A 27,771-nucleotide genomic window follows, 5' to 3' on the forward strand; every position below is an offset into this window, starting at 1 on the left:
TTATTCTAGGTTTAAAAATTTAAATTTATTTCCTTCGAATAATAATAGTAAAACATAGCTGAAAAACAGAACCCAACTGAAAAGCAAGCGATAGATGGGGGATGTCGCGAATGAAGGTGCGATTGGAAAGGAAGTGAGGCAAGGGTGAGGCGGAAGCGGCTATGGTGCGAGAGGCGCGCTGCTTTTCTTTCTCGATCCACGGCGTGGTGGCGGTAGCTGCGGCGGCGGCGGCGGGAAGCGGCTCGCGGCTCGACCCGTTCAGTGTACATGTTGGCGGGCGCGCGGGGTGCATGCAGGTGCGCTGCTGAATCGTCCGCTCCAACGTGCGTTCCGGCCTCGACCTTGCATTGTGACCTCGCAAATGGCCCCACAGGCAGGTCGCGGCGCCACCAGCGTCTTGCTGCTCCTCTCCACCCTTTTCGTCGCAGGTCAGTCTCTCCCGATCAACACACTCCCTGCGGACAGGTTGTCGATATCCAGTCACGTGACCTGTACCATCAGACTGATGGCTTCTTGTTTTTTTTATATTATTATTGACAGCCCGCTGATGTTTATTTGATGTGTTTACTCAGCCGGTAATTTTTCTCTTGCTGCTGATTTATCGGCTTTAACGCTACAGCAAATTTATTTATGAATTTTATACTTTTATTTGATTTTTTTATTGAAAACATTCAGCTTTAGGCTGTCATTTTTTTCGTTTTGATTATGTTCCTTAACCGAATCCCAAAATTTTCCAAACTTAAAAACCTAAAATCACAAAGAATTTCTGACCGTGTCAGATCCTTTTTTAATCTAATTATATTTTTTAATTCGTATAGAAAAGATGGAGTTTTGATATTTTTAATTGGAAAATTAAAGGAAGCTACTAAATTTCTGGTCTACAAAAATTTTTGGGAAGTTTTCATTGCTGGAACATTTTTTTTAAATGAAAAGATTTCATAGCAATTAAGATTATTGATTGAAGTTGACGAGATGATTATCCTCTTCAACTAGCAGACAAACTGAACTGATTAAGAAGCAATCACTGTGTGTGTGTCTTTCTCTCGTCAGTGACGATCGTAATGAGCGAGAGACCAGAGAGTCAGAAATAAACTGGTTGCCATCAGCGGTATGCAAGCGAGTGTGCTACACTGTGTGTTCTTTTGCGAGATGGCAGTAAATCTTCCCCCTCGTGACAATTAGCCTGAATAAATCACATGCAGCGAATCAAAATAGTTACACAATACCATTGCTGGCACGGACTTGATGCCGAATTTCTATTATTCCACTTGATGAAGTGAGTTATCTTCTTTTTTTGCTGCTGCATATTGTTCTCACCCCTTTGGGTGCTGTACAGCTCGCCCATAACGACCCCATAACTTTCTTCACGAATGCTGTTTATTCAGCCGCTTTATGGCGCTGTGGAAATATCGCGAAAATAGTCTTTTTCGTCCTCGGCTTGTTTGCAGAAGGAAAACAGACAACGACGTACTAAAAATTCGCAATTCAACTGTTGAGCCATAAGCATTTTTTTCTGAAACAAATCTTTTGAAGTAGATCTTTAATGAAAAATAAATATTTCACCTTAAGTATTCTCTGAATATTGGGAAAGAACTAAAATTTCGACATTTTGGGCATATCAGGGTGTTTCCTGAGCACCCTGATCTCTTCTGAAGGGTTCAAATTGCACATATTATGATTGATCTCGTCTTGACCATTCAAACAGAGTGCATATATATTGCAGATTGAACCAATGAAAAGTCTGTCAAGTGTCGTTAAACTGGTTACTAATGGAAATTAATAATATCGATCACTTCAGGGCTACTCAAACGCCAGGGTTCGATTTATCACCAGTTCTGTTCTGATTGTCTTTTCTGACCTCAGAAGTGACCCCCAGCATGTTCAGAGGGGACAAATTAAACAATAATCGTTCAATTTTTATTTTCTCAAAATTCACCTGAACTGAAACGCATCCGTTTTTTAACTGTTTGACCCTCATCTTTATCTCAAACAGTAAAAGTTTCACCATTTGGACATTTCTAGGCATATCACAAGCAGGAGTAACATTCTGTCTCACATTTGAAATAATTTAAAGAGGCCGCAGTTTTAAAGACATTCAAATTTAATTTTATTTTTGCAAAAAATCATATCTAAAATTGGGAAAGTCCGTTTTTTTCAGATGTCAAAGTCTATAAATAGGTATCATTTGACACTATAAGTTTAATATAATGATTTGTTTCAAATAACTTGTTTCTTCCCACAAATGTCATTAAAAGTTTCTAGAATACTCTCTCCATCAAAATTTCTTTTAAACCAGATCATAATGTATCTCAACGCACGTCAATTAATCCAATTTTCAGAATGGAAACATTACTCTATTATGCGAGGACCGGAAAGTAGGTAGCCTTTCCAATTTAATTAATTCCTCTTCATAAGCTATCGAAAAACGCACAATGCAGCAGCTGTCCGGTCCGCCAACCGACTGAGCGTCGTGCAATCTGTTACACGAACCTAATATTAAGCAAATGCACATTTCACTTCCGTTTCCGAGTGTTTCGAGGTGTGACGCGCGTGCTTTTATTCGTTCGCATGTTGACCATGCGAGCTGCGAGAGTAAACACACGACGGCTTTGGCTCGTTTTCATATGCCGCCCCCTTTCCTCCCTCGGCTCGCCTCGCCCCGCCGCTTTTTATATCAAGCTGCTGCTTTTTCATACTGGCTGGCGTCATCTCAAATTCCCTTTTCACCGGCGACGACACACACCGTGCTTTTTCAAAACCACAATATATGTATATTCCCCTCGTCCGTTTATTTTCTGGCTTGCGCCTGCACATTTGCCAAGTGCGCTGGAAGCGGTTTGCACATTTTTTCTTCCTCCGATCGTTTGTAAAAACTCCCGGAATGAAAATCTGCTCTATACCATGAGATTTTAAATTTTTTAATTAGTTCTTCTAATGAGAAATTGTTTGAGAAAAGACGATAATTTATTTCTGGTTCTATAAATCCACGCTTCCTGTAATTTAAGTTAAATATTTTAACTGCCATTATATATTATTAAATGACATATCGGGCTCCAATTTTTCATTTTTGGAATTCGTTCAGCGATATCCATATTCAAATTTCTGCACAAGTTCGTGATTTTTCTAAAACTTTCCTGCAGAAATGTGTTCTGGTAAAATCGTGTTCAGAATTATAGCGACTTTTAAGGTTTTCTTTATTTTGTCGATTTTAAATTTTCTCGTAGGTAAATTTTTAAAGAGGCATTTTTTGGGAAATCTAGTAGAGGATTTTTAAAAATAAAAATTTGGTTTCAACGTTTTAATTTCATTGGTTTTGATTTTCTTTAGTGAATTTTCCTGGCAATGTCTTCTTTTGAAACACACACAGGCTCACATTTTCCGACAGGGTCGTGAGGAAATCCAATTTTGCTTTGGCAAAGATCTCTTTGATCAGTGGCTCACACTGTACAGACAAAAAGGCACGTTCGCCCAGACATGTGTGGCTTTGTTGGGTCAGCCGACCCCTTTGAGATGCAGCCAGATTTTTAGGCGTGCATGCCTTCGTGAATAAGCTCCGAGATCAGCCTCAAGACTCCATACTCGCTTGGCTGCTACCAAAACAAAGAAAATTTATTTTTTGCGTATCATTTGAATCTGGAGGTAATAAAAATACATAGGATAATAATTAAATAATGCAATTGCTACATTTTGAACAGTGAAACCAATTGGAAGTGATATTTAACTAAAAAAAACTGTTTTTTCTCAAGCATCTGCAATTTGGCAACACAGAACATTCTTTTTGCCTGGTGACAGGAATGTAGAAATTAATTTTAATTACGTCTGCGTGAGATTTCTTGAGACACAGCTATCATCAAAAAATCGTAATTTAGTGCAATTGTTAAGTACGTTTATCTCGAGCTTAAATTAACTTTTGTCCTTTTTCTCAAAACACTGTACTGTAAAAATGGTGTCTCATTTTTTGAGTGACGAATAGTTTATAAAAGTAATAAAAAATATTAAATTAGTTAATTTACAATGATTAATAATCATTAGTAAATTGCGTGCTCACAGTTTCATTATATTCGTGGCATTTTTACCAGAGTAAAAGAAAATGGTAAATTGCAACAGTCACATTATAATTTATTTATTTATTCCTCTTACAAGATATAATACATAAAAAAGAGTGAAAAGGCACTTGAAAAAGCGATCAGGTCGCTTAAACACAATTGATGAAAATAAAGCCATTCGTCACAGTTATTTCTTGTTGCAAATTAACAAAATTTGTTAATAGAAGGCGTATGGCAGGTGTGTCGTGTGAACACATGTTTGTTTGTGAAAAAGGCCGACTTCCAGTAGTTCTGGTCAACTATTGCAGGGGTGACAATCAATTCAGCATCTGTCTGGAACATTACAAAATGCTGATTAGGAATGAACTTTACGTGAACTTATGTCTATGTCAATTTGAGAAAAACGTAAAACAGCTTAAAAACCTTGTTGAATATTAATCTGGAATCCGGAGGAGTGTTTATTTTACATAGTGTATTCATGGGAAATGTGGAGCACTGAAAAACATTGGTCTGTAAGTCATCATCCCCATTTTGCAAAGGCGGAGGAGAAGTGAAAAAATCGCTAGTGCTTTTCCATTCGCATACAGACGGCTGTTTGGATGTACATATTTATTCGCGGCACTCACGGCTGACAGCCAGATGCTCTTCTTCTCTGGCGAAAAACCAACTCTGCCAAATGCAAATTGAGTTTCTGTGAAGGTAAAAAGACATAGCGCACGCGACGAAATTTACATCTGGTGTGTGTACCGACACGTAAATGCCCAGAAAAACCCGGCTTCTGCTCAGCAGGGTCAAACATTTTTTTGCGCAGTTAAATACGTTTTCTTTCAAATTTTGGGTTAAATGTAACGCAGGAGCAACATGCTGAAAGCCAGCGTGCTTTTTGACCTCTGGAATAAACTCAAGAGCTAGCGATTTGCCACTTGGCCGCCTATTTTTAGTGTTCGCACCAAGTAGCTGCTCGACCGCCAAGCGAGTGAAACGCGAGAATTAATCCTCTTTTTATATCGCACCCGAATGCCGGTGAAATCGCACAAGTGCAGATTGGAGCACGCATACACCCGCACCTCCGTAGTGGATCTAAATATTTGCGTCTGGCAGCATTTGTATGGGCCAGACCTTGCAAAATCCTGTTTCGACTGGCCAATTAAAAATACGAAAGATTTATTATTGGATTGATTAATAGGGTTGACAATTTTATTTGATTGGTATTTTTAGCTCATCTTATTTTTCTACGGTTGGTCTTGAGACCTATAAAAATATGAAAACCTCAAAATTCCTGTACATACGTTACATAATAATCCCATAAACTTAATTAACGGCAAATTTATTTTAGGTCAAAGGTCAATATCACTTAAATTGAATTTTCGAAATATGAAAACTCTAATTTAAAAATGAATATATTGTATTCTTCAAGCTCGTAGAGTGAAACACATTAGTAGGTTCAAGGTTCAATGAGAATCTAGAGTAGAGTTTTGCATTATTTTAAATAATCAAATAAAAACTAACAAATTTCTGCTCTTTCGAGTTTTCAAAAAATGTTTGCATTTGCACGCCTAAATCTCAGCTTCCAATGGTCAGATTTTAAATAACTACGCTACGCTAGTCTCAACCTCCCCTAGATAACCAATGTAGTCCAAGGGACCCAACCCTTCAACTCCCTCTTTTCACCTTAAAAAAACGTGAAAATTTGATCAAAAATAGCGAGATTTTAGCTGCCTCAACTTGCAGTTTGAAATAAGGTGGAATGCTGTTGCACGGTGGCGCGTGCACGGCCACAGTTTGAATCCCCCCGGCGAAAAACAATCGCGCGCAGAAACGCCTGGAGATTCGTGTACACGTACGAACGCATGACACCTAACCTCGCGGCTAATTAGCGATAGCAGACGCCGGCAGCGAGTTAAAAGTGAGTGCACCTAGCCGTGAATCCGTTCAATTATCGTGACGTCACCGTTGTCTTGTGATATCGCAGGAAACAACAATAATGTGTGCGTGGACTTTCCTCCCCACTCACCAGTTTTTATTCAATTGCCCACGCGCTTCACCCCATGTTCGGAAAGGTATTTTGTTTCAAACGCACACGTGCTCCACTCGAAATTAATGAGACATATGATGAAATTATCACGTTTCAAGTTGTTGGCTGGCACTTCAGAATTCGATACTTTTGTTATTTTATATGCACAATTGTTAACGGATGTGATTGTTCTGCAACACTCTCGATTGCCGTCAATAATAAAAAATAACACCTGGAAATAATAATCTGAATGATACTTTAGGAAATGCTCTAAACAATGCTGTTAATTTGGATTTAATTGTAGTTAACAAATTATATAACAATTTTTAAATCGGTTTTTGTGTTAAAGAGAGTAAAATATTTTTAATTCATATTTTAACCCACGAAAAATACATAAATCCAGCTTCCGGACATTTCACTTCAACTTTTTATCTTGTGATACATGCGTTCCCTTTAGATGTTAATGAACCTCTCGAGTCAATATCTTGAAAAGAAGCAGTTGGCTAAATTCGTTGTTAACCACGTAATCCACAATATATTCATTCCCTCCTTTGATGTGCATGAAATATGACGGGGCAGTTGAAGTTTATTCCGGCGTCGCTTGACTCACGGGCGCGGACAGGAAATACGCTATCTTGCCCGAATAAATTATCGCGCTATGCACGCGAAGATGCGGAGTGAGGGCAGGAAAGGTTGCAAGAAATTTTTGCCATGCGTCTGTCACTCGCCAAATTTGATTGCGTCTGCGCGATTACGATTCGCACGTGCGGCGGTAGAGACAGAGACACGCCCCGACTATTTTTGACACTATGGACGAGGGGCGCATTGAAATTCGCTTCCCTCGTAGACGACAGGACAAAAAGTCGAGACGCTAAATTGGTCCCAACGCCTTTCCTCGAGATGGAGCGACAAACTTTTAATATATACGGAGGGAATTTTCAGAACTCATTGAATTGAGTTAATTGTTGGAAAATAGAATTGGCCTCAATTTCTTAAGTTTGTCAGGGGAGGCCAAGACGAGTCCAGCGGTGTGCAGATTTTGCAATTCTGATGTCTAAAAAAATTTTTATTAGAAACCAAAATTAACAGCACTGATCTTTGACCGTAAACTAGGTTAGTTCATTCGGGCTTGGTGAGAGGTCAGAGGAATCAAAAGTTCTTCATTTTTGATAATGCATCACGGGGAGATAATATACTCTGAGTTGTCAGTTTTCCAAAAATGCCCGTAAACCTGTACAAATAAATATTTCGTCGAAAAATTGTAATAATTATTCACTTTATTGTTAAAAAATTCGCTCTCTTTAAATTAAAAAAAATAACCTAATATTTTCCTGCAAATCTTGCACATTGAAAAAGTTCGTATTAAAAAGCCACGAGGCACCTGCGTCTCTTGGTCGTGTCCAAAACTTTTCCACCCTTCACTCGTTGAGCGTAATTTAAAATAAAAATACATACACACATAGCGAGCGTTCAGATCGGAAGTCAGGGTCACGCCTCGATGCGTCCCCAGCTGTTGAATTATTAAATTCCGTTGGCTGTGCCGAATAGTTTGTACAAAACGCAACTTTTCCGCGGGCGCAGCTGCTCATTTATACTTCATCGCCTTGCAGAAAGGAACAAAACTCTGACGTCTTTCAGGGTGTCAAAGAAAAGAGAGCGAACGTGAAAAATGGATTCGGCAACTTTTATTGTTATCACACACCATTGACAGCCATTATTTATCATCCGAGTTGCGCGCCAAAGGGGTGTTTGACCGCTCAAAAGGCTTACATTCACCTGCTGAATTTATTCTCGGCAGTAATTTCAAGCTCGCCCGAGTGCGAACGCATTAAATATCCTACCTGCCGAGTGAGTGTGCGATTAGCGGGCGATTCTTTCAGGCTTCACAGATTCGCTTGTGAGGCGGTGCATCTCCGTTCTAAATTGGAATGGTGTGTAATTACCACTACGCTTGCAAATTAATGTTGCTGTGATTCTATTTCTTTTTTCCTGCAAAAATGTAATAAGTGCAAAGTTAAAAATACCGGAATAATTTTAAAAAACATTTAATTTTTCAATAATGTGTGGTCCATAAAATAAAAATGGAAGGCTTTTGATATTGACATATTTTTATGCGTATCATTATAAATTATATTTTTGGATGCTATATAAGCTTTTTCGGTGACTAAAATGAATTTTTCTAGCCTATGAAAAGATGAAAGATGCTTGTTAGATTTTTTAACTCTGCAATTTTAGTAATGTACATAGTTTTGAAAAATTATCAACTTTATATGCATATTTATAAATGGGATTTTAAATTAAGTTTTTATTCAATTTTCGTGAATCATTCAGGCTTTAAGCCAAAGTGTAGAAGAATAGTCCAGCGGGGTCCGATTTTAGATAAGATTTTTCGTGTGCCATACCTTGTATGGCCCTATTTAACCATAAAATGCTCTGAAATTTCCCTTATTGCAGGTTTTGCAGAATTTTTCAGAATTTTGAGCATGATGAATCTTTTTATTCAAGCAGTCATTGGTCGTAAAAAAATAGTCTCCGTTGAACTCGTCTCGTCAATTCAAAATTCAAACACCTTTTTTGTTGACATCATAACTCTAAGATCGCAAGGTCACTACAATCGAATTTTAAAAATGAAACTTGATTTTGGAAATGAGTAAATTGACGTTTGTCAGATTTGATTTTGCCATTTTTTAGAGCGCGCAAAATTTGGTTGGATGAGTCGAAATCTGGAATGGCGCAGTGCCTTATTTTTTTAATAGAAAAAATTGTGTTTTTTGGGTTTTCCAAGTTTTTAAAACAATTTTGGAAATATTTGACTTAACCTTTTAATATTTAGTAATGGTTTCATTAACTAACAGTAAAATCATTGCAAAATGAACTCTTGGTAGGGTAGACTCGTATAGGAGGCTGTCATAAAAGCCAGACAGCCCCATTTTCTCTTTTTAAATAAATTTGAGTCCATTTTATGGGTCACGATCTTTAAAATGTAGAAAATTGCGCAACATTCGTTTCATTGGCTGCCAAAATCAGCTGCATCTGGTCCAGAAGCGGAGCAGCTGCGTGGTTGTAATCTGTATAAAGGCCGTTTCGAGATGTGTGTGTGCGTGATGGGGGCGCCTGAAAGCACTTGGAACAAGAAGTTATCGCGCGCGGCATTACCCTTTCCGGCCGCGGCGGCACACTCGAACTGGCTTCATTAACATCGTCATCACGTGTTAAATTTAGTCGCGATTCCTTTATTTCTCGAGCGCACTGGACGGAAGCCAAGGTTGGCTCTCGCGAGCGAGTCACCACCGAAAGCAGTTTTGCATCCACTAGAGAGAGAGAGCTAAATTTCGCCGTCTCGAGAGTCCAATCTCCTCGACTGTTCTCTATTTCGCCGGAAAGAAAATATATGCGTCTGAGTGAGGGCTGGCGCTGATTCAGATTATGAGCTGCTTGAGAGTTAGAACAGCTTGCACAACCTGGCTCAACTAATTCCGTACTCGCCGCCACGCAGCCAGTGAGTGGGTGATTCCCAGAAGTCTTTTTTCGAAAGGGTGTGCAACAGCAAGCAGTGGCATTGTACAATCATGCCTTTTCTATTCAGATTTAATTAATAGTTTGTTGATCATACGCATATTGGCAGCATTGGGAGTAACTCTTAAATTGCATGTTTGTACGTTTGTAGAAGTTGCGAGAGCATATTTAAAAATTTAATTAATGTGTCGAAATCATTAAAACAAAAAATTAGTTAATTTTTTAAATAGAAGTATGATACTAAATAAAATTAAAAAAAGAATCAAAAACCAAATTTTATGCCATTTTAAATAAATCCAAGTGAAAAGAAACAAAATATTCATAAAAAATACTATTTTTCCTCTGTTATAAAAAAATCTTTCCAGCGCTATATCTGGAGAGATTTCTTTTGATAAAAAAACCCAAGCAACAGAGAGGTCTCGTCCGTGAGTTTATTTAGCCTGGCTTTATCAGATAAATGCGTGACATGAAAAATTCGCCAGACTTTTCGCTCTCGTGCAAAAAAGACAAGTTGGCTAAAATAAACAGAGTCCAATCAGGATTTTATTTTTAGCCGAGAAAGAGACGCGAGAGAAAGAGAGAGCAGGCCGCATTATCCATCATCATTATTTGAAAGCAAGTCGAGGAGAGCAGAGCCGGGCTTCTTTCATTTTGCCCCTGCGAAAGTCGCTCTTTATGCAACCTCCTTCACCGCTAGGCAAAAATGTTTGCATAACACGATCGACATCAGCCGCGCTCGCCAGTTTGTTCGACCTGTTTGCATTTCTAGCGTCGTGACTGCCGAGCCTCCAGATCGAATTTCATGTGTTCCTTCTTACAAATTGGGAGTAAAAACAAGATTTTAAGGGCATATGAGACCCTGAAGATAAAAGCGGATGCACGAACGCTTTCTGAAATTTCCAAAATGCAGAAATTTTAAGTTAGAAGATAAACAACACCAAATTGGATGTCCTAGCGGTGAAGGTAAAATAAACGGTTAATTTAGTTGGGGTTAAATTTTGTTTGTGATTACGGACATATCTTTGCCGGTGTTTTAAACTCCAAATCTCGGGGCTTCAACCTTCATAGTTGAAAAAACTGCGCAGAATTAGACTCGTTTCGACCTCCTCTGACAAGCTGAAGGCTTAAAGGGGTGCTTACCCCACCCAATTAAATCCTCTTGCTGCAGTTTATTAGGAAAAATGAACTTAGGGCTTAAAATATTTAAAATTATCCTATAAGCACCCTCTAAACTACCACCCCATATATTATTTCAAATTTAAAATATAACATATTTAAATTATATACAAACTTAAAAATATTCCCGTATCACATAAGTTTTTACTATTTAAAAGGATTGACAGTTTAATTGATTCTTACTGAATTGAAATGGTTAGAGGTATTTTTTTACAGAAATAATTCCATTTATTTTTAATAATAGCTAAAAGCGATTTTCAATTGAACTCTAAAATATGTTTTTTGAAAGTAGCTTACCGCAATTTTGTACTTGTAGCTATTTTCTTGGCTTTGAACAATATGTTGAATTGTAGCAACTTTGAAATCAACACCTGGTGTAAGCTCCGAAATCGGTGGGAAATCGCTTGAAATCCAATGCGGAACAGGAGCTTTACGTATTTTTTTAGCGCAGACAAGAATATTTGCGTTCTTTGTTTGTGGGCATCGTCACGGAGAGGTCGTGTTTCCATATTTCTGTGTTCCCTTGTGTGCAGCGGCTAATGAATTGTTGTTATAGCATTGTTTAGACAGCGGGTCACGCGACTTCTCGACGTCCATGGGAAAATTTTGAGCTGTCTAGGCGTAATTTATCGGCTCGTCGAGTATTTGGGACGCACGAAAATGCGCTGTTCAAATAAATTCCGTGCTTGGAAATAATTTGGAGCAAGCGAGATTTGCCATAAACTTTGATGGAATTTGTCCACGCATGAGCGTTTCATTTCCGTTCGTAAATCCAATATAGCGAGTCGACGTTACTCAATTTTCGGTGTCGTCCTAAAAGCCTTTTGTGAGACATTTCTGCCCTGCTTTTTACATATTTTATTTACGAGGCTATAAAAGAGCACTTTCAAGACTAAACATGCCATCCCTCATGTAAAATTTACTCTTAGCCCCCGCAGCACGGAAATCATGTGGATGCATGTGGATCGAGATATTCTTTCTCGGGTTTGGAAAAGCTCGGGTATCTCTGCGGGCAGATAAATAATTTACTGCCACTCGAATATAAACCAAAATGAAATTTATTAGAGATACGAGAGCAGTGATTAGTGTCATTTCTAGGGCTGTTAATTTTAGACGATATTTTTTCTGAGCTTCAAATCTCAAAGGTTATGAAATGAGCACGAATTATACAACTTTAAACCATACCCCAACCCCCTAAAACAGTTTAAAATCTACAATTAGATCTTACAAAAGTGACAAAACCGTCTAATTTGTTAAGTTGTATAGCACAAGCATGGTTTTCTCTTAAGAAATGATTAATATATGTAAGCCTCTTGTTTGTGTTAGTTAATTGACTATATAGAGTCGATTTCTCACACACGAAAGGCTTATTATTTATTCGAAGCTCAGAAAAAACAGTCGATCGTCTATGATTAGCAGCCCTAAAAATTTGATTAGTTAAATCACTTTTGAATAAAAATTTAAAAACTAGCAATGAAACAGAGACTGTTCAATATTTGGCTCGGGAAAATCGATCATGAATTATATTTTGGAGAGAAAAGGTAAGAAATGCACACGCAGGTAAATTTAATTTACAAATTACATGGGTTTTAAAAGTCTTAGGTTTGAAACTTAGGTAAAGACATTGAATTCGAAGCAAAACTGCAGAATTTTTATTAGTTTAGCTGATTTAATTAAGTTTTTTACGGTTTAATTGGAAGCTCCCACAAAAATTGTATATTTTTAATTTAATTTTTAAGGAGAGGCAATGCCGCTAGATTTATATTTATTATTAACCTAATGCTTTCACCAAGGGAAAATAGGGGATGTAAAACTATTCTGAGATTCATTTGAAATGGGGAATCAAAACACAACATCCTCCTTTAAGGTCGATAAATCGGCGACGTGGGAGCATGTCAGCAGTGGGAAAAGTGCTGCTTTTTGCACATTGCGCGCCAGCAAAGTTTTAAGTGGAGCGCTAAATGAAGCATCCGCGCTCTTTGATAAAAGAGGCAGCGGTATATTCTCTTTCAAAGCACGCGAAAGACGCGACACGTGCGGAAGACAAGTGCCGAACAGAACATCACCTCAAAGGTCAGAGGAAAGATGAGGGAAAAATCGATCCCTCCAGGGGGAGGCTATTTTTACAGCGCCGAAGTCTAATTAAGGTCTGCGCTGTAATTGCAGCCTGATATTTATTCAATCTTGATTCGCGGAGGCGAGATGAAAAGAAAACACACACCTTTGATGCAAATTGGAGCGAAAATCTTGCGCAAGACTTTAGCCGAGCGCATATTGTCGCGTCTCTTTTATTGGACAATTTGCATATACTGTGCCTTCTTTGTCTGCTCCACGGGATTTGCATTCTCCACTCGCAAGTTTCGCAATTAAATTCTAATCAGGCGAGAACCTTATTGGATCCCAGTGAGTGAGCAGGTTTCGATTAAACCAGTGGCTTCAAAGGCTCTTATAACTTTATCAAATTAATCTAAATATTCATCAATAGGAAATAATTTGATTATTAGTTAAATGTCAATCTTTTCTGGCTTACTAACATTTAGTGATTTTTATTTGTTCCATTATTTAGAGTCAAGAGTCAATTAAAGTTTCGTTTTTTTAAATTATATGTAAATTCAGAACCTCTCCGTTTAAGTTTTATGAATGATTAAAAACAATTAGTAAAATATCTCAAATAAATATTTGATATATCCATGAAATTGTTTATTTTCCGCAGGATGGTCATTGGAGATAAGCGAGCTGCGGGGTCCACAGATGATCCAGAACGGATCGGAGGCATCGGTGGTGCTGGACTGCGATTACAAACTGAGTGACAGTGAGAGTGCGGACGGACTTGTGGTCAAGTGGTTCTTCAACAACGAGCCGTCGCCCGTGTACCAGTGGATTCCGTCCAAGAAGCCGCAGGACCTCGGAGTGCTCAAGGGAAAGCTCGACCTCACGTGGACGGTGTCCGACCATGAGGCCAAGAAACACCGCGCCCTACACATTATCAGACCCACCACCGAACTGTCCGGCGAGTACACCTGCACGGTATCCACCTTCAATGAGGAGCGCTCCATGAGAAAATCTCTTGTTGTTTTTGGTAAGCATTTACCTATAATTTAATTTAATTTTGAATAGCAAAAATCACAATATTTTTCCAATTCCTTTAGGAAAATTCGAAATCAGGAAGAGGAAAAGTTAACTTTAAAAATTGAAATAAAAACTGGGAAATATAGTATATACAAAATTGATCGATTTTCTGCTTTAAATCGCTGTTGTATCGAAATTGTTTTCGTGTAAGAGTTAGTTATGAGGAGAATGATTTAGTAATCGGTTTCTAAACGTTCAACAATTTATTGATTTTTCTTATTGCCATTTGCCAAACGAGCTATTATCGATTTCCACTTGTAACCCGCTGAAAAAAGATTGATTTTTTTATTTTGCAATATTTTAAATCTAAAAACATTGTCTTCTAAATTAGAACAGTGGCCAATGGAAGAGGGTGTAGCTAGCGTGAATTTAAAAAAAGGCGGTGTTAATTCTCTGCGGAAAAAAGCTGTGGTATCTGATGCAAAGCGCGGAAAAATCATAAAATATAACGTTGTGCTGAGAATTTTAGCTTAAATCTTTTTCAGTCCTAAATTATCGATTTCCTGCTTATAAAGAAGTAGAATTTGTTCCAAAATTCGCTTTAAATATTTTTTCAAGGAATTGAAAGATGAATATGTTATGCCGGATGCTATTTTTTAATGCTGTTTTAATTTTCCGAATTTAAAGGAATGCCAGCATGCCACCACAACTGTGATCAAAATCGAAAAAGTCGCTAATGAATATTTAATTTTAGTTTTAAATTAGTAAATCTTAGTTATAGTTCAGCAGAACTATTTTCATGTTTTCACTGGGTTATTATTTTCATAAGTGCAGATGGTTGAGGTAAGGTGAATTTTCTAAAGGAACAGCTATTGACTATTGATTTAACGTCATGGCGGTCCAATTGAATCAGCCCGGATTTAGGACGCTCAAAATGAATTTGGCCCTCTTTTCATGCTATCAAGTGGCTTTGACAGGTCCCATCATTTGAAATTCAATATTCCAACAGAGGATTCTTATGAATTTTTCAACCTAATTTTAAATTCGAGGGAGTGTTTATGGGGCTGTATAGATCTAATCTATCATGATTTATTTTCGGCAGTGCCCGAGAAGAGCATAACGCTGACAGAGAGCAAAAGTGTTGACGAGAAGTCAGTGCTTATCGAGTGCGAAGCGCGAGGAGTCTTCCCTGAGCCGACGCTTAAACTCTTTCAGGGCTCGGAAACCGACACGTGAGTGCCATTTTTCATCTTGACGATTAATGACTTATAAGAAAAAAAAACTCCGCCCCGACGCGCAGGACTGAGATCGAGGACGTCAACGTGAAGACCATGCTATCGGGCGAGGGCGTCTTTGACATTTCGGCCAAGAAGCTGATCGCTGACCGCGACCTGCAGAATACGCCAACAATCATCGAGTGCGAGCTCGGAATCAAAGACACTGATTACAAGAGAAAGAAGAGAGTTATATACTATCCAGGTAAATTAATATAAATTGTATGTAAAAACATGTAAATAAAAATATATGGCATTGGAACTAACAAATCACAGGTGTTAGGAAAGGGTTTTCAAACTGCGTTGAATCATATTAAATTATTAAAAAATAATTTATTTATTTTTATCAATAGAAAATGGCAGATAAAATTTGATTGATAATATTTTCAGATCATTTAATCAGGAATTCATTGGAATTGTAAGAAAGCCACTACGCTTTTCTTTAAAAAAAATTCATTTTGTTTTGTAGCGATCCAAGTATTTTTGGTGATGACGTCACTTTTATTTTTAACGTTTATTTAGTGACTGAATCTGAGCATAAAATATTTTGGCACATTATGATATTTAATTTTTTTTCATTCGTTCAAGCGCCATTTTAAATTCCTATATGATAATATTTTTATTTCCCCTTTGGTTTTAAAGACATGTTTTGCAATGCGGTTTTGGCCCCACCTTTATCCTCCAATAACGCACTGAATGTCGATGATCTGCAAGCGTGCATGTCAACACTGGCGAGCCATACATTAATTATAATCCCTGCACCGGGAGGGAATGCGACATAATTACACTGGCGCCTCGACCATAAATAATAGAGGCGCATTGCAATGCCCATAAATCACCAATTGTGCCTCTACAAAGACACACACTGACCCACTCTCTCGCATATTACTACCGCCCCCGGCACGTGTAATCAATTTAGCCTTTGAGAGATCGGCCGAATTTTGTGTCAACGGACAAAATGCCAACCACTTGCCATTGTCAACAGGTAACTAACTGTGTGTTTGTCTTTTGTACAGCCTGGGTGTATATTTTATACGTGTACAAACAAAGCCTTTTTGTGTTTTTCGTGTGTGCGTGCGTGGTTAAAAGGGATGTTTGTGTGCGCATCCCTATTAATCTGGTTAGCTTCCACCCGCATGATCAAATCCGGCTTGAAAAGAACTTATCAGGGGGATCTCGGCGTTAATTTTGAATAGTGGATATGAGGATAGTTTTATGAGAAAAAATAAATTCAATTCATGGGACTACATATTGACGGTCATTTTTAAACTATTTTTCAAATTTTAGTGATAGTTTTTTTCTTCATTTCCCCCAAATTTTTGAGTCCTCATTCCTAAATGATAAGACATATTTCATATTAACCCACTCAGTTGCTTATTCTGCATGATTTTATGGGTCACTTGACGCATTTCCAGATGGATACACCGGCCCACGCATTACTTCTGCCGAAGTAAAAGAAGTGTCGGAAGAAATTCCAGGTAGGCCCATCACTTTTATTTAATTAATTAATTCCGCATCTTCTTAACCTGATTAAATATATGTAATCGTTTCGTTTGGAAACCGTTTGTGTTAATGAAACGCGCGCTCTCGCGAAAACGCCCATGCATGGTTAAGTGGTGTGTGTTGTTGTTGTCATTATTATTCCTCCGTGTGGTAGCACCCTGCTGATAATGCGTCTTTGAGAATGCGAGTGTGTGTGTGTGCTGCACAGTAGCAAGCATCGTAAAACGTAAAATATTGCGCCGACGACTTAAGAGCGGCTTAAACTGGATTACCAAACTGGTAGCATAATTTAACGCTTTTGCAGACGAGCAGTCAATTTATACGCCCAAGAAGTCATTAACGGCTCCCTGAAGGTGCACTTACGCTCGTTGCCATCTTGGAATTTGACTTGAGATTATCAAGATCGCGTTGACAATACATTGTAGCAGACTTTTAATGAAAGGCAACCACTCTTAGACTTTTTCATTTTCTTTTTGAATCTCAACAACACTTATAAGAAAGTCAATGAAATTTATTTATGAGTAAAAATTAATAATACTTGATAAATAGAAATAAATAATTTGCTTTTTTACGAAATTTCACGATTTGGAGGAAAGCATTCGCTAAAATAATAGCGCCAGAAATTAGTCTTTACTGGTAGATTGCGTCATAAATATAGTTTTCGACAAAATAATAATACATGTTACGGGTTTATGGAACATAATTGGAAAACTTTGAGACCTCAATATCTCAACTCACTGTGGTGCAATTTATAAAATAAGGTGTGCTCTGGATTCCTCTCGCAGAACTAACATAAAATTTGACGTCCTTGATCAAGGTCAAAGGTCACTACTGTTAAATTTGGTTTCTAAGTGGCCCGTAACCTTTAGATAGAAGGTATTTTTTTTCAAAATCTTCAGGAAAAACAGCATTATATTAAATTCCAGATAAGTTAACCAGCCAAACCTAAAGCCATATGAGCGCTAATTAAATAGGCAACAAATCGGCAACTAAAGACAAGGTCATAGTTAACAGATCGCAAAGTTCACTGAAATTTTAACACAAATCTTAAAATCGCCGTCACAAATCGATGGGCATGATATTTGTCGAAAGCAAAATAGATGTCCACTCTGAAATTTTAACACAATTTCGCACAACTTATATGACTTTTAAGCACATTTTAAAAATTCCAAAATCCTGAGCTCATTTCCAAACTTGACGCTACAAACTATAATCTACATCAGTGACCTTTAACCTTGACATGTGACATTAAATTTGGTGCTGACTCGATCGGGCTCGGAAAGAGGAATTTATTTTTGAAATTTTATCATCGGGAGATAAGATACAGAGGTCTCAAAGTTTTCCAAAAATTGTCAATTTTTCATTCAGGGAGCCACTAAAAATATGTTTTTAAAGCTTTGAAATTGATGTGTAATGTTGCTTTCAATGTTTCTCTATTTCCGCACCGAAAGCCTGGATATTTAAACAGGGTAAGTGGAAACGAAATTACTCTGCTCCCAAATAAACTCTTCAAACGCCTGCGCGCGTATGCAACCGGCTCGACGCACAGGCCGAGCGGCACACAATGCATTTCAGGCAGTTCGACGATTTAATCCCGTGTTTGCGCCGAGTTGAGATTGTTGTTTCGGATCGCAATAGATAAATGGGCCAACAGTACTAAAACGCAAACCAGTGACAGTGAAATACGAGAAACAACAAACGGCTGTGGCCTGAATTCCGCGAATTCCTCGCTGCTGGTACTCGAAATCGATAAGAGAGCACCCCTTTTGGTGCGCCGAAAACGAGATCGTCATCTTTAATGCGGGGATGATCCACCCCTTTCCTAAACCATTTCTCTAATTAAAACTCGTCTTCTGCAAAATTCGCAATAAATTCGATAGTACATTTTCGGTAAATTAAAATTGCAGAGATTTCAAGAAAATATTTTAACCGTGATTTATTTTTAAAATTAATAAATGATTTTGTTTATTAATATCAAACTTATTGAAATTTAAATTCGGCGATACATTTGGATGCTATTTAAAAATTTTGCAAAAATGTAGGTTGAATTGTTAATAAGCGTAAAAATATCTAAAATTATAAGTTTTGGTTCTCTCTCACTTTCTTAACTATGAAATGTTTGTTAGTCAAAATGACATGTTATAGGCATTCATATAGTAATATTACATAATCTAGTATAAAACATACAACACATAAGTTTGAGGCCGAAATGGAAGAAAAAAACATTCTCTAGATATTTGATTTAACTAGTCATTGCAGTTACGTCAACTCTCCTTAAAAAATCGGCATATGAAATAATCCCATAGAATATTTCTGAGTAAGGAAAGTTTTAAAAGTTATGACAAATCAACTCATTAAAATCTTAAATTATCTAAGAAAATATTTTTGCGGTAAAATTAGACATTTTTACCAACCAGAAATCCTCTTTAAGTTTTCAACTCTTTCGCGGAGAGTCGAAATGAAACTCTGCACCCCGCGGGCGCTACTTTCTGCATATTCAAGTTTTGTTTCGAGGCGTAATCAATCAGGCGAGGGATGTGACGTCAGAGGGCGGAGAGTGAACGTCGGCTGCTCTTGCCGGCTTCCTTCCTGCCCCAAGAGCGCGTTGCTCCTCTCATCACGTTATGCGCGTGAATCAATTTTTGCGCCAAATGAAGTTTTAAATCACTAACGACGGCGCGTTGAGACTCGAGAGCCAACGAGCCTTCGCTACTCTGCTTCTCCCCATTGTGAAGGGACTAAATTTAACTTTCATCACCTTAACGAAATAAGGGTGCACTTTGTCGACGCAAATTGGCAACAAAAATTCTTCAGGAAATATCCATTTCACCCTTTTTAGTAATGTTTTATATTTTACAACAAATAGCAATTTTTAGTCATACATTTTTAATTGTTTAACTAAATATGTATATTAATAGCTAATTTCATAAATATTATATCACGGTGTAAAAAGTTAAATTAAAATGTAATGGTTTTCTTAATTTATATAATAACAAAAATAATCAATTAATAAGCTTCAACATTTAAACGAGATTAATAAATTGGCTTAAAAACTCTTGACGAACTGTCTCCTGAACTCTTAGGAAGTTTTCATTCCGACACAGATTTGGATTTTGGTTCTACGGGCGGTAACACTGAGCTTTTCAGGCACTTCCACACTTACAAAAGCAGCCAGGAGTATTACTCTGTGCGCTCTCGTACAGAGAAACAAATTAACATCATGAAATGAAGTTACGAAGCAAATAAAATAAAACCGTTTTTTTGCAAAATTTTCTGTGTCTGCGCTAACAAATGCTAAATTTCTTCAAACTACCACATTCAATACTTTTTTTAAAAAAAAAAGAACAGAAAGCTCCTTCTCACGTTGAACATTGTAGATATAGCGAATTACATTGTTCTGAAACATTTGGAGCTTATTTAGTTGACAAACACTATGACTTAAAATTCTATCTCTTCAATTTAAATTTACAAATTAAAATCCAATTTTCCCTCTTATTATTTCCTGATTTTTCTTCTTTCATATCTCAATCCTGAGTGAATTCCCAACAAATTACAAATCGTATCGACATATGTGACCTGCTTTTTCACAGCTCGCGAAGAATGGCTATGATTTAATGTGTGGCTGTGAAAAGCTTGATAATAAATGCGCTCGCGGCGTGACGTAACCGATTAAAAGCGAAACTGACCCGCAAGGTTAAGGTGCCGCGCGGACAATGATTTGTTTTGCCCGGGTTCAAGGAATTATGAAATAGCGGCAAATCGTGAGCTCGAGTTTATTAAGCATATTTTACTCGCCCGATCAACACAATAAAAGAGCGCAAATTGAATGCGATAAATAAATCACAGCGCCGCCTCGAATGCAAATTTTGAAAGGCGTCTTTTCGAAACAAAAGATCGTGCGTTCAGCTGGGAGGAGATTTGTTACATAAAGAGATGATTCGCATTCGCACCCGCTCACAATTGCTTTTATGGTGTTGACACACGATACTAGTAATTATCTTTCTCACTGCCAGCACAATGGAATTATCGTTTTAATCTTAATAGGCATTGTGAAATATTTATGTTTATTTAGTTTGAATTTTTAAATAAGGGGATCACATCTTTTAGAACGAAAATGATTGTGTTTGTAGCTAGATTGGATAAAAGGTTGACTCACAATTGGTAAATTTATTTCTCCCGAATCAATTCGACCAGAAATTGTTCTAATAAATATCCCCGAAAGACATTGCCTTAACGAAATCGGAAAATGTTCGCACGGGAAAATTCCAAAGTCTCAAACAAATCCTCCTTTATTTAATAATACCATGGAAAAGAATCGATTTAATTTTTACACTGCTGTTGCCTTTACGCCGTTCGTATATTGCTGGGCGCGGAAGAACACAGCGTTCCCGGCGCGAAGAACATGCAGTGGTGCCCGGATATTTTTATTTTCATTTTATAATGAAGGCAGGCAGCGCGTGCTGCGAATCGTAGCCGCTGGCGAGTTGGGCATGCAAAAAATGGGTGTAACCGAAGCAACACATAATTTAATGGAATATTAAAGATAATCAACGCTCTTTGACGTTTTACGCGCGCGCACTCGCTTCCATCTCGCGATTTCTCGCCGCCCCGGGACACCTTGCGGATTATCCGCCGCCTCCGACACCGATTTCTAAATGCTTTTACGATCAACGCAATCGCTCAAACAACACATGTTCGGCTGAATTTTATATTTAAATGTGCATTGAAATTGCTAGAAGTCTTGTAACTGGTTTTTGTTTTAATCTGTGCATGAAAAAGATTTATAAAAATATTTCCACACATTATTCATGATGGGTCAAATTTTGGACAAAAATATAAAAAATGGAAACAAAGAAGATAAATAATATATTAAGAGAACTTTTCCAGATTTTTCTACCTACATAAAAATTACAAAACTGGAATTCCCTCTGCCCTCGTGGATTTTAGAGCAGCGGCTCTCCGTCACCCGGCGTTTTTGTTCGCCTGCAGCGACGAAATAACAACTTGGCTTGGCTCGGCACTTGCAAAACACAATCTCAATCAAAAGCAGCTCCTGTTGGTTGCAAAAATTATGTGACACTTTTCTTTTTCTTGCAACGTGCGTTTTTTAATCATACATTCAGCTGCTTTTTCTTGTCTAACGCAAGCAGCAGGACTGGTTTTCTGTCCGTGATCGACTCGCCAGTATTAATTGAACAAACTTAATCCCCCAATGGTCGGTCGCCTTCTCGAAATGAAAATAGCGTGACTGGAAACCCCTCACCTTTGACGACATTGAGATTTTTGCGCTTTTTACAGGAAACACAGCCTCCAGGAGTGTGGTCCTTGACGTCTGGTGTCTTTTTGCGCTGGCGGCCACCATTCTTCACCTGCACTAAGGACGGCCGTCTCCGTGGAGTGAAAGGACTCATCGTGTACGTGTGATCTGGTCAATAAGAGGTGAGTTACCAAGGCAAAGAGTAAAAAACAGATATAAACATTTTTATGTTTTTAAATAAACTTTATATTTTTTAATAATGTTTTTTTTACTTTCTCGATTAAAATACTGGACATTATTGGACTGGAATTTGATTGATTTTTTTAATTAAATAATTTTGCCCGATTTCTGGACCTAAGAGCAGAGAGAATAATGAAAAACTTCAATAATCTGTAAACAAAATCAGAAGAATTAAAAAGCTTCGTCAAAAATTAATACATAAAACAATTTTGCTGTTCAATTGGTAGCAGGGTGTTTAAAATGGGTTGGGGTAAGCACCCCTAAACTCTCCAGCTGGTCAGGGGAGGTCAAAGTCAAGTCCAATGGTGTGCAGATTTTGCAATTCGGATGGTTAAAACCAGGGATTTGGCGTTGACAATATTTTCAAGATAAACCTGCATGTATATTTTTATATTTTTTTGTAGCAAAATTTTAAAACGTAGTAAAGACTGATTTGTGGTAAAAATTCTTCAAGTTTGCTTGACCTCTTGCCAATTTTGTCATCCTGCAAATCGAAAGTGAGAAAGGGAGACATTCATGGCTGCTCGTGTTCCACATTTGCAACTACTACCGATTACATGTTAATAATTTGCTGGCAAAGTTGGCTTTTCAAACGTTTGCAGCTGCAAGTAATGACAGGAGAGCGTGCAAAAAAGTTTACCTCCTCTGGCTGTTAATTCTTATATAATTCACCAAGTCATTGCGTCCTGGCTGCTGTGTAGCCCGAAATTTTAATTTCCCTCTCTGTACACGACGCCGGCATTGTTCTCGGCCGCGCGCGTGACGCAATTGTTCCAATAATCTAGATGCGATTTTTCAGCCGAGAAGTGAAACCGGATCCAACTGCACCTTGCGCCAAAACATGTCAGTGTCGGTTCAGAATCAAGAATTATACGTACTATTCCTGCTTCCGATTGCAAAGTCACGATTTAAAGGAACGACATTTTTTCACTTGCTGGTTGTAATTGTTATAAAGAGATTTCCTGAATATAAAAAGGGTTCAATGCATTTTTAAGAGTTGATTAAATTATATTAAATCTTGATTTTATGAAAACTGTCTTAGAAAAAATAAAACTACTACAAGCCATTATATTTTTGCACGCAGTTTTCCCAAAACAAAACATTTTTCAAGAAATTACGGCAGTGAAAATTCTAAATTTTAAACCATTCAGACGCGGGGATTTAGCAAACCAATAATAACGCAGGCACTATTCCTCAGGCAAACTATCATCTGAATAAAACATATTTTTAAAGTTATTTTTTGGATACCAATTTAAAAAAAAACGATTTTGCAATAAATTTATCGTCTTCAAGTATGTTCCTTAGGCTTTTAATTTTATGCAATGAAGCAATTTAAGCTGATTTTCTCTAGATTATTGGACCAGTCACACGTAACCTAATATTTCAACCTCGAGTGGGTGAGAAGAATTCGTCATAAAGTCTCATTGCCACAGCAAGAAAAGATCTAATTAATCCAGCTCTGCATTTTATTCTAAGTAAATTTTTTTCTCTCATCAAGGTCTGGGAATTTCATGGGTCGTTTAGTAGTCAGTTCGGAATTTCAAAACTCGTTTGTGGACAGATCTGCGGTTGATTTTCAGGAGCAAAAAGTGCGTCATTGCGAATAGATAAAGGATTATTTTTAACTGAGGTTTTGGGATTGAATTTCTGTTCTTCTCTGCACGAGAGTGTATCAAATTTTTAATTCTATTTCGGTTGTTGTTCACAGAAGAATGCTGCTGGTGTCAGTGCCAATGAATCGCCGCTGGACCGACTTTAAGAGAAGCTAATTAGGCAAACGCCTCGCTCGGTGGAATTTATTATTATTCAAATTGAAAATTCAATTACGACGAGCGCGGTTTCTATCTAGATCGCGCGCAGGGCACCACATTTTGGGCGTGGTAATTACTTTCGTACGTATTTTTAATTTTATTTTCAATTTCCTCTAGTCATCCCTCACTCGCGCGGAGGCCTTGTTACACACTCAAGAGCGATTAATTTTCTTTCTTGGCCTATTGCTGTATATAACTGATAAAATACGTCGTTTTTATCACGATCGGGCGGCCTCTTGCGTAACCATCGTGATCGATAAGAAAATTTTCTATTGACCTGTCAATACACGAGAAAGAAATGCCTAATTGTTTCGCAAGGCTGCACTGATTCCGATTAATTCACGAACTGTACTTAATTTCGAATGATGGAAGTCTCAATCAAGGTCGTTTCGGTAAATGTATAAAAAAGAGAATGTCAATATTTTAACCGTTCTGGATAAGGATTAATTAAGGAAAGGGTTATTTTGTTACGAGCCTAATATGTATAAATAAAATGCTTGTAATCTCACCTTTGTGATTCGGTGTGTATAATAATTAATGTCGCAAAACGTAGAGAAGAAGAAATGGAAAATATATCTCTAGTTACCACACTGAACTTCATTGAAAATTGTTGTATATCAATAAGAGAATCGTTACAATAAAAAGAAATTTTACAGAAACATGTTGCCAATTGCGTTTTATATATATCGAAAAATCCAGTTGCCAGCAGTAAAGTTTGGACAAATTCATATTTTAAGTCAAATGAATGAATCATAATGATTGATCCATAATTTGTCTCTGTGTGTTGTACACGCTTGGTGTTTGATAAAGATTTCATTCGTTTTAAGTTAAACTTTTTCCAAGTCACTGATTAATTTTCCGAGAAGTAAAACATGCAACCTTCATCCATAGGGCATTTTTTTATTACGTACATCGCAGATTAAGATAATATGGCCAACGCAATGGATAGATTTTGACGTGTGGAATTTAGAGAGAACAATAAAACACGACGAGACAGTTTAATTTTTTGAGACAACACATCGAAGCAAAAAATGCTGCGCTCTGATTTATTAAATAATTTTCAATGGATTTTTTGCCATTTTTACAATATGTTTGCATTTGATCATCTTAAAATTTTAGAAATTTGTGTTCAGATTTTGATCGAGAAAAAATACCGAGCAAAGCCCTACTTTAAATAAAATTAATGGCACTTTTCGCAAGCCACAAGCCAACTCCAAGATTGATTCGCTGATCATGGGCGTTGAAAATGCAAAAGGTATTATTTACGATCTGAGCGGCTAATCAGTAAATCACTCCGGTGTTGCAAATAGTAAAAGCGTGTGTAAAAGGCGCCGCTCGCTCGCCAAATGCATAATATGATAAATTTCCTTCTCTTTGCACATTAACGCCTCTGAATAAAATGGCTGTGACAAATATGTGGCCGTAAATTGATTTTATCTGCGCTCTCTTTGTCCCGAGAGGAGCGATCAGCCAGACCATATTTATTTCGCCTTGTGAGTCATGCTTTAAAAATCGAAAAAAATAATCGAGTTTTACTTTTGGTGGCTACCACCTAAAATGGCTCGAGAGTAAGAGTTAAATTGAAATAGATTTCGCACCACAATACACGTAATCAAATTTTTGTATGGACATTTAAGCCTTTATTGCCCAAAAACTAAAAATATTCTTAAACAAAAAACTAAAACAAAAACTGTGTCTAATATTAATAAATTTTTATGTTTAAGGAACCTTTTTATTTTTTTTTAATTATTTATAATTTTCCTCACTTGAAAAAATATTTCAGCAATGTATATTAACTAATATATATTTTGATTGACATCGACCTGAATCTATGGAACAATATATAAAATTGAATTATTACCCAATGTTTACATTAATCTAAAAAACTAATTATCTTCTTTATCCTGGCATACATTAATACATTGATAAAATTAAAACAGACCATTTCCTCTCAAATGTGAAAAATATTTAATTTTGAGAAACACACGAAGCCGCGCAGCCCTAGAATTTGCTCTCTCCAACTCAGAGCTGAAAGAAAGCATTACGAAATGCAACATTTTCGTGCTCAAATTGAAAAAGTGCTGTGTGTTGTTCCCTTTGATAGGTATCAACGCGCCTGAATTGGCCATTATTATTTATTCCCGCCCCACGTTAGGCAACGACCAGTTATTGTTGCTCTCGCGCTTATTGAGAGGAAAGAAAGAATCCGTTCAAATAGAGCTGCATTATCATTGATAATCGCTTTTCATGGTGATTAGTAATAGGGTTTTAAATGTCGGTTATTGACCCGCCGTGTGCGACGCTTGTTAATAATATACTTAAAATATAATAATGCTCGAGTTATTAGAAAGTGAGTGGCTGAAAAGTCATTAAGTACTCCGATGGGCTCATTTTTCAACGCGCATGGAAACGAACAATTTGCGCCCAAACTGGTCTAATATATGTAATATGCTCTCAAGGTTGCCGCTCAATCGATTTCATTTCTATGTTTGAAAAACCGGACACTGCTTCATCTGGAGCGTTTCGAATGTTTTGTACAACAAAGAAACAAATCATTGAATGTGAAGAAAATATAATGCTTGTCCTTGTTGTGCTTTCAAAAATATCGAGTGAAGAATTCCTCAGAAAATCATTAGTGGCTTAAATGTAATGTTTGATGCGTAAAATTGTTGAAAAATATTGTTATTAAATATACATTAAAATTCAGGCCTAAAAATGTCTTTTGGTTTAGAGGTGGATTGATCAGCTTTTAATTTAAATTAAATCTTGTATTTTGTTTAGCCAATAATAATAATTATAAATCGACAATTTCATAGCAATTAACAAAATGTTAGTTAAAACAACAAAATACAACTACAGTTTTTTACACGGGTCTGTAAAAAAATAATTTATGAATAAATATTTATCAAAATTTCCTGATTTTGTAATGGTTTACAGGTAAATTTAACTCTTCCAAAGAGCTGAATTTAATATTTCGCCGGGCATCAGTGAATTAGCCGCTTGTTTCTTTTCCCTTGAAATAAACGATAAAATGATCGCATATTGTTTGATGAAATTTTCGAGACAATTTTGACGTGAGAAACAGAGTGCAGGGTTGTGACTGAAGTTGCAAAATATGGATCCCGAGAAGGCCACGCACAATAAGATGCCGTACGCGTCGTTGGATTTCACGAGGAAAAAGCAGAGCGAAGGCCGGGGTCCAGCTGATGGGCGTGCGTTGGGCAACAACATCACGTCCGAGCCCAGATCTGGTTACCGCGTACGTCTTTCCTTCCACCTGCCAGATGACTAATCTGCATACTACATTATGACTTTCACCCCGGGTGTGCGATGCCGCTTCACCTGCGACTTTCTGCAACACAGCGTAGCCGAGTCTAATAATATTGTTATTATTTTCATGTTTCTATACGATGCCTAATGACTTGAGTGGATAATTGGTCGTATTTCATTTCTGCTATGAAAGAATACGGGTTTTTTATTGTGCCCTGCTTGAAAGCACTCGTATACTTGATTTATTTGCAAGCAAAAATTTCCGGGTAAAGTAGATCGTAATTTGGCATACGCAGTTGTTATTTCCTGAATATAATGAAACAAATTGTCTTTTATCTAGCTAAACTAACAAACAAAAATATTAACAAAGGAATACCTATTTTAAAGGGGCTCTCAAATTTTACCGTTTTTAAGAAAGACTGTTTCCGTAGAGTTGTAGCTTTTGTTTAAATTATAAGGGAGATTCAAAGGTTTGATGTTCATTTTTGCTCTACATTTCACGCCAAACAAGCCTTTGGTGGCCAACTTCGTAGGTCAAAGGTCGAGGTAACAAAAATCAGGTCGAATTTTTCTACAAAAATCTGGTATGCCTTAT

At 37.3% G+C, this 27,771-nt stretch overlaps 1 protein-coding gene across 5 annotated transcripts; it reads left to right on the forward strand.

The window, feature by feature from the left end:
- The first annotated feature begins 249 nt into the window (after window positions 1–249).
- LOC135942321 (selection and upkeep of intraepithelial T-cells protein 2-like) lies at window positions 250–24,567 on the forward strand. 5 transcript variants are annotated; one of them, XM_065488365.1, is made up of 8 exons: window positions 250–428; window positions 13,466–13,831; window positions 14,924–15,053; window positions 15,122–15,300; window positions 16,511–16,573; window positions 18,050–18,067; window positions 21,897–22,037; window positions 23,804–24,567. In XM_065488365.1, the coding sequence occupies exons 1-7, from the start codon at window positions 362–364 to the stop codon at window positions 21,974–21,976; spliced, it is 903 nt and encodes a 300-aa protein (XP_065344437.1). In that variant the 5' UTR covers window positions 250–361; the 3' UTR covers window positions 21,977–22,037; window positions 23,804–24,567. The 5 variants fall into 5 exon arrangements, with proteins under 5 accessions (XP_065344437.1, XP_065344440.1, XP_065344439.1 ...); XM_065488368.1 differs by lacking the exon at window positions 16,511–16,573; XM_065488366.1 differs by lacking the exon at window positions 18,050–18,067 and having other exon boundaries at window positions 251–428.
- Window positions 24,568–27,771: the final 3,204 nt, after the last annotated feature.

This window comes from Cloeon dipterum, chromosome 4 (genome assembly GCF_949628265.1).
Source record: "Cloeon dipterum chromosome 4, ieCloDipt1.1, whole genome shotgun sequence".
NCBI classification, from domain to species: domain Eukaryota; kingdom Metazoa; phylum Arthropoda; class Insecta; order Ephemeroptera; family Baetidae; genus Cloeon; species Cloeon dipterum.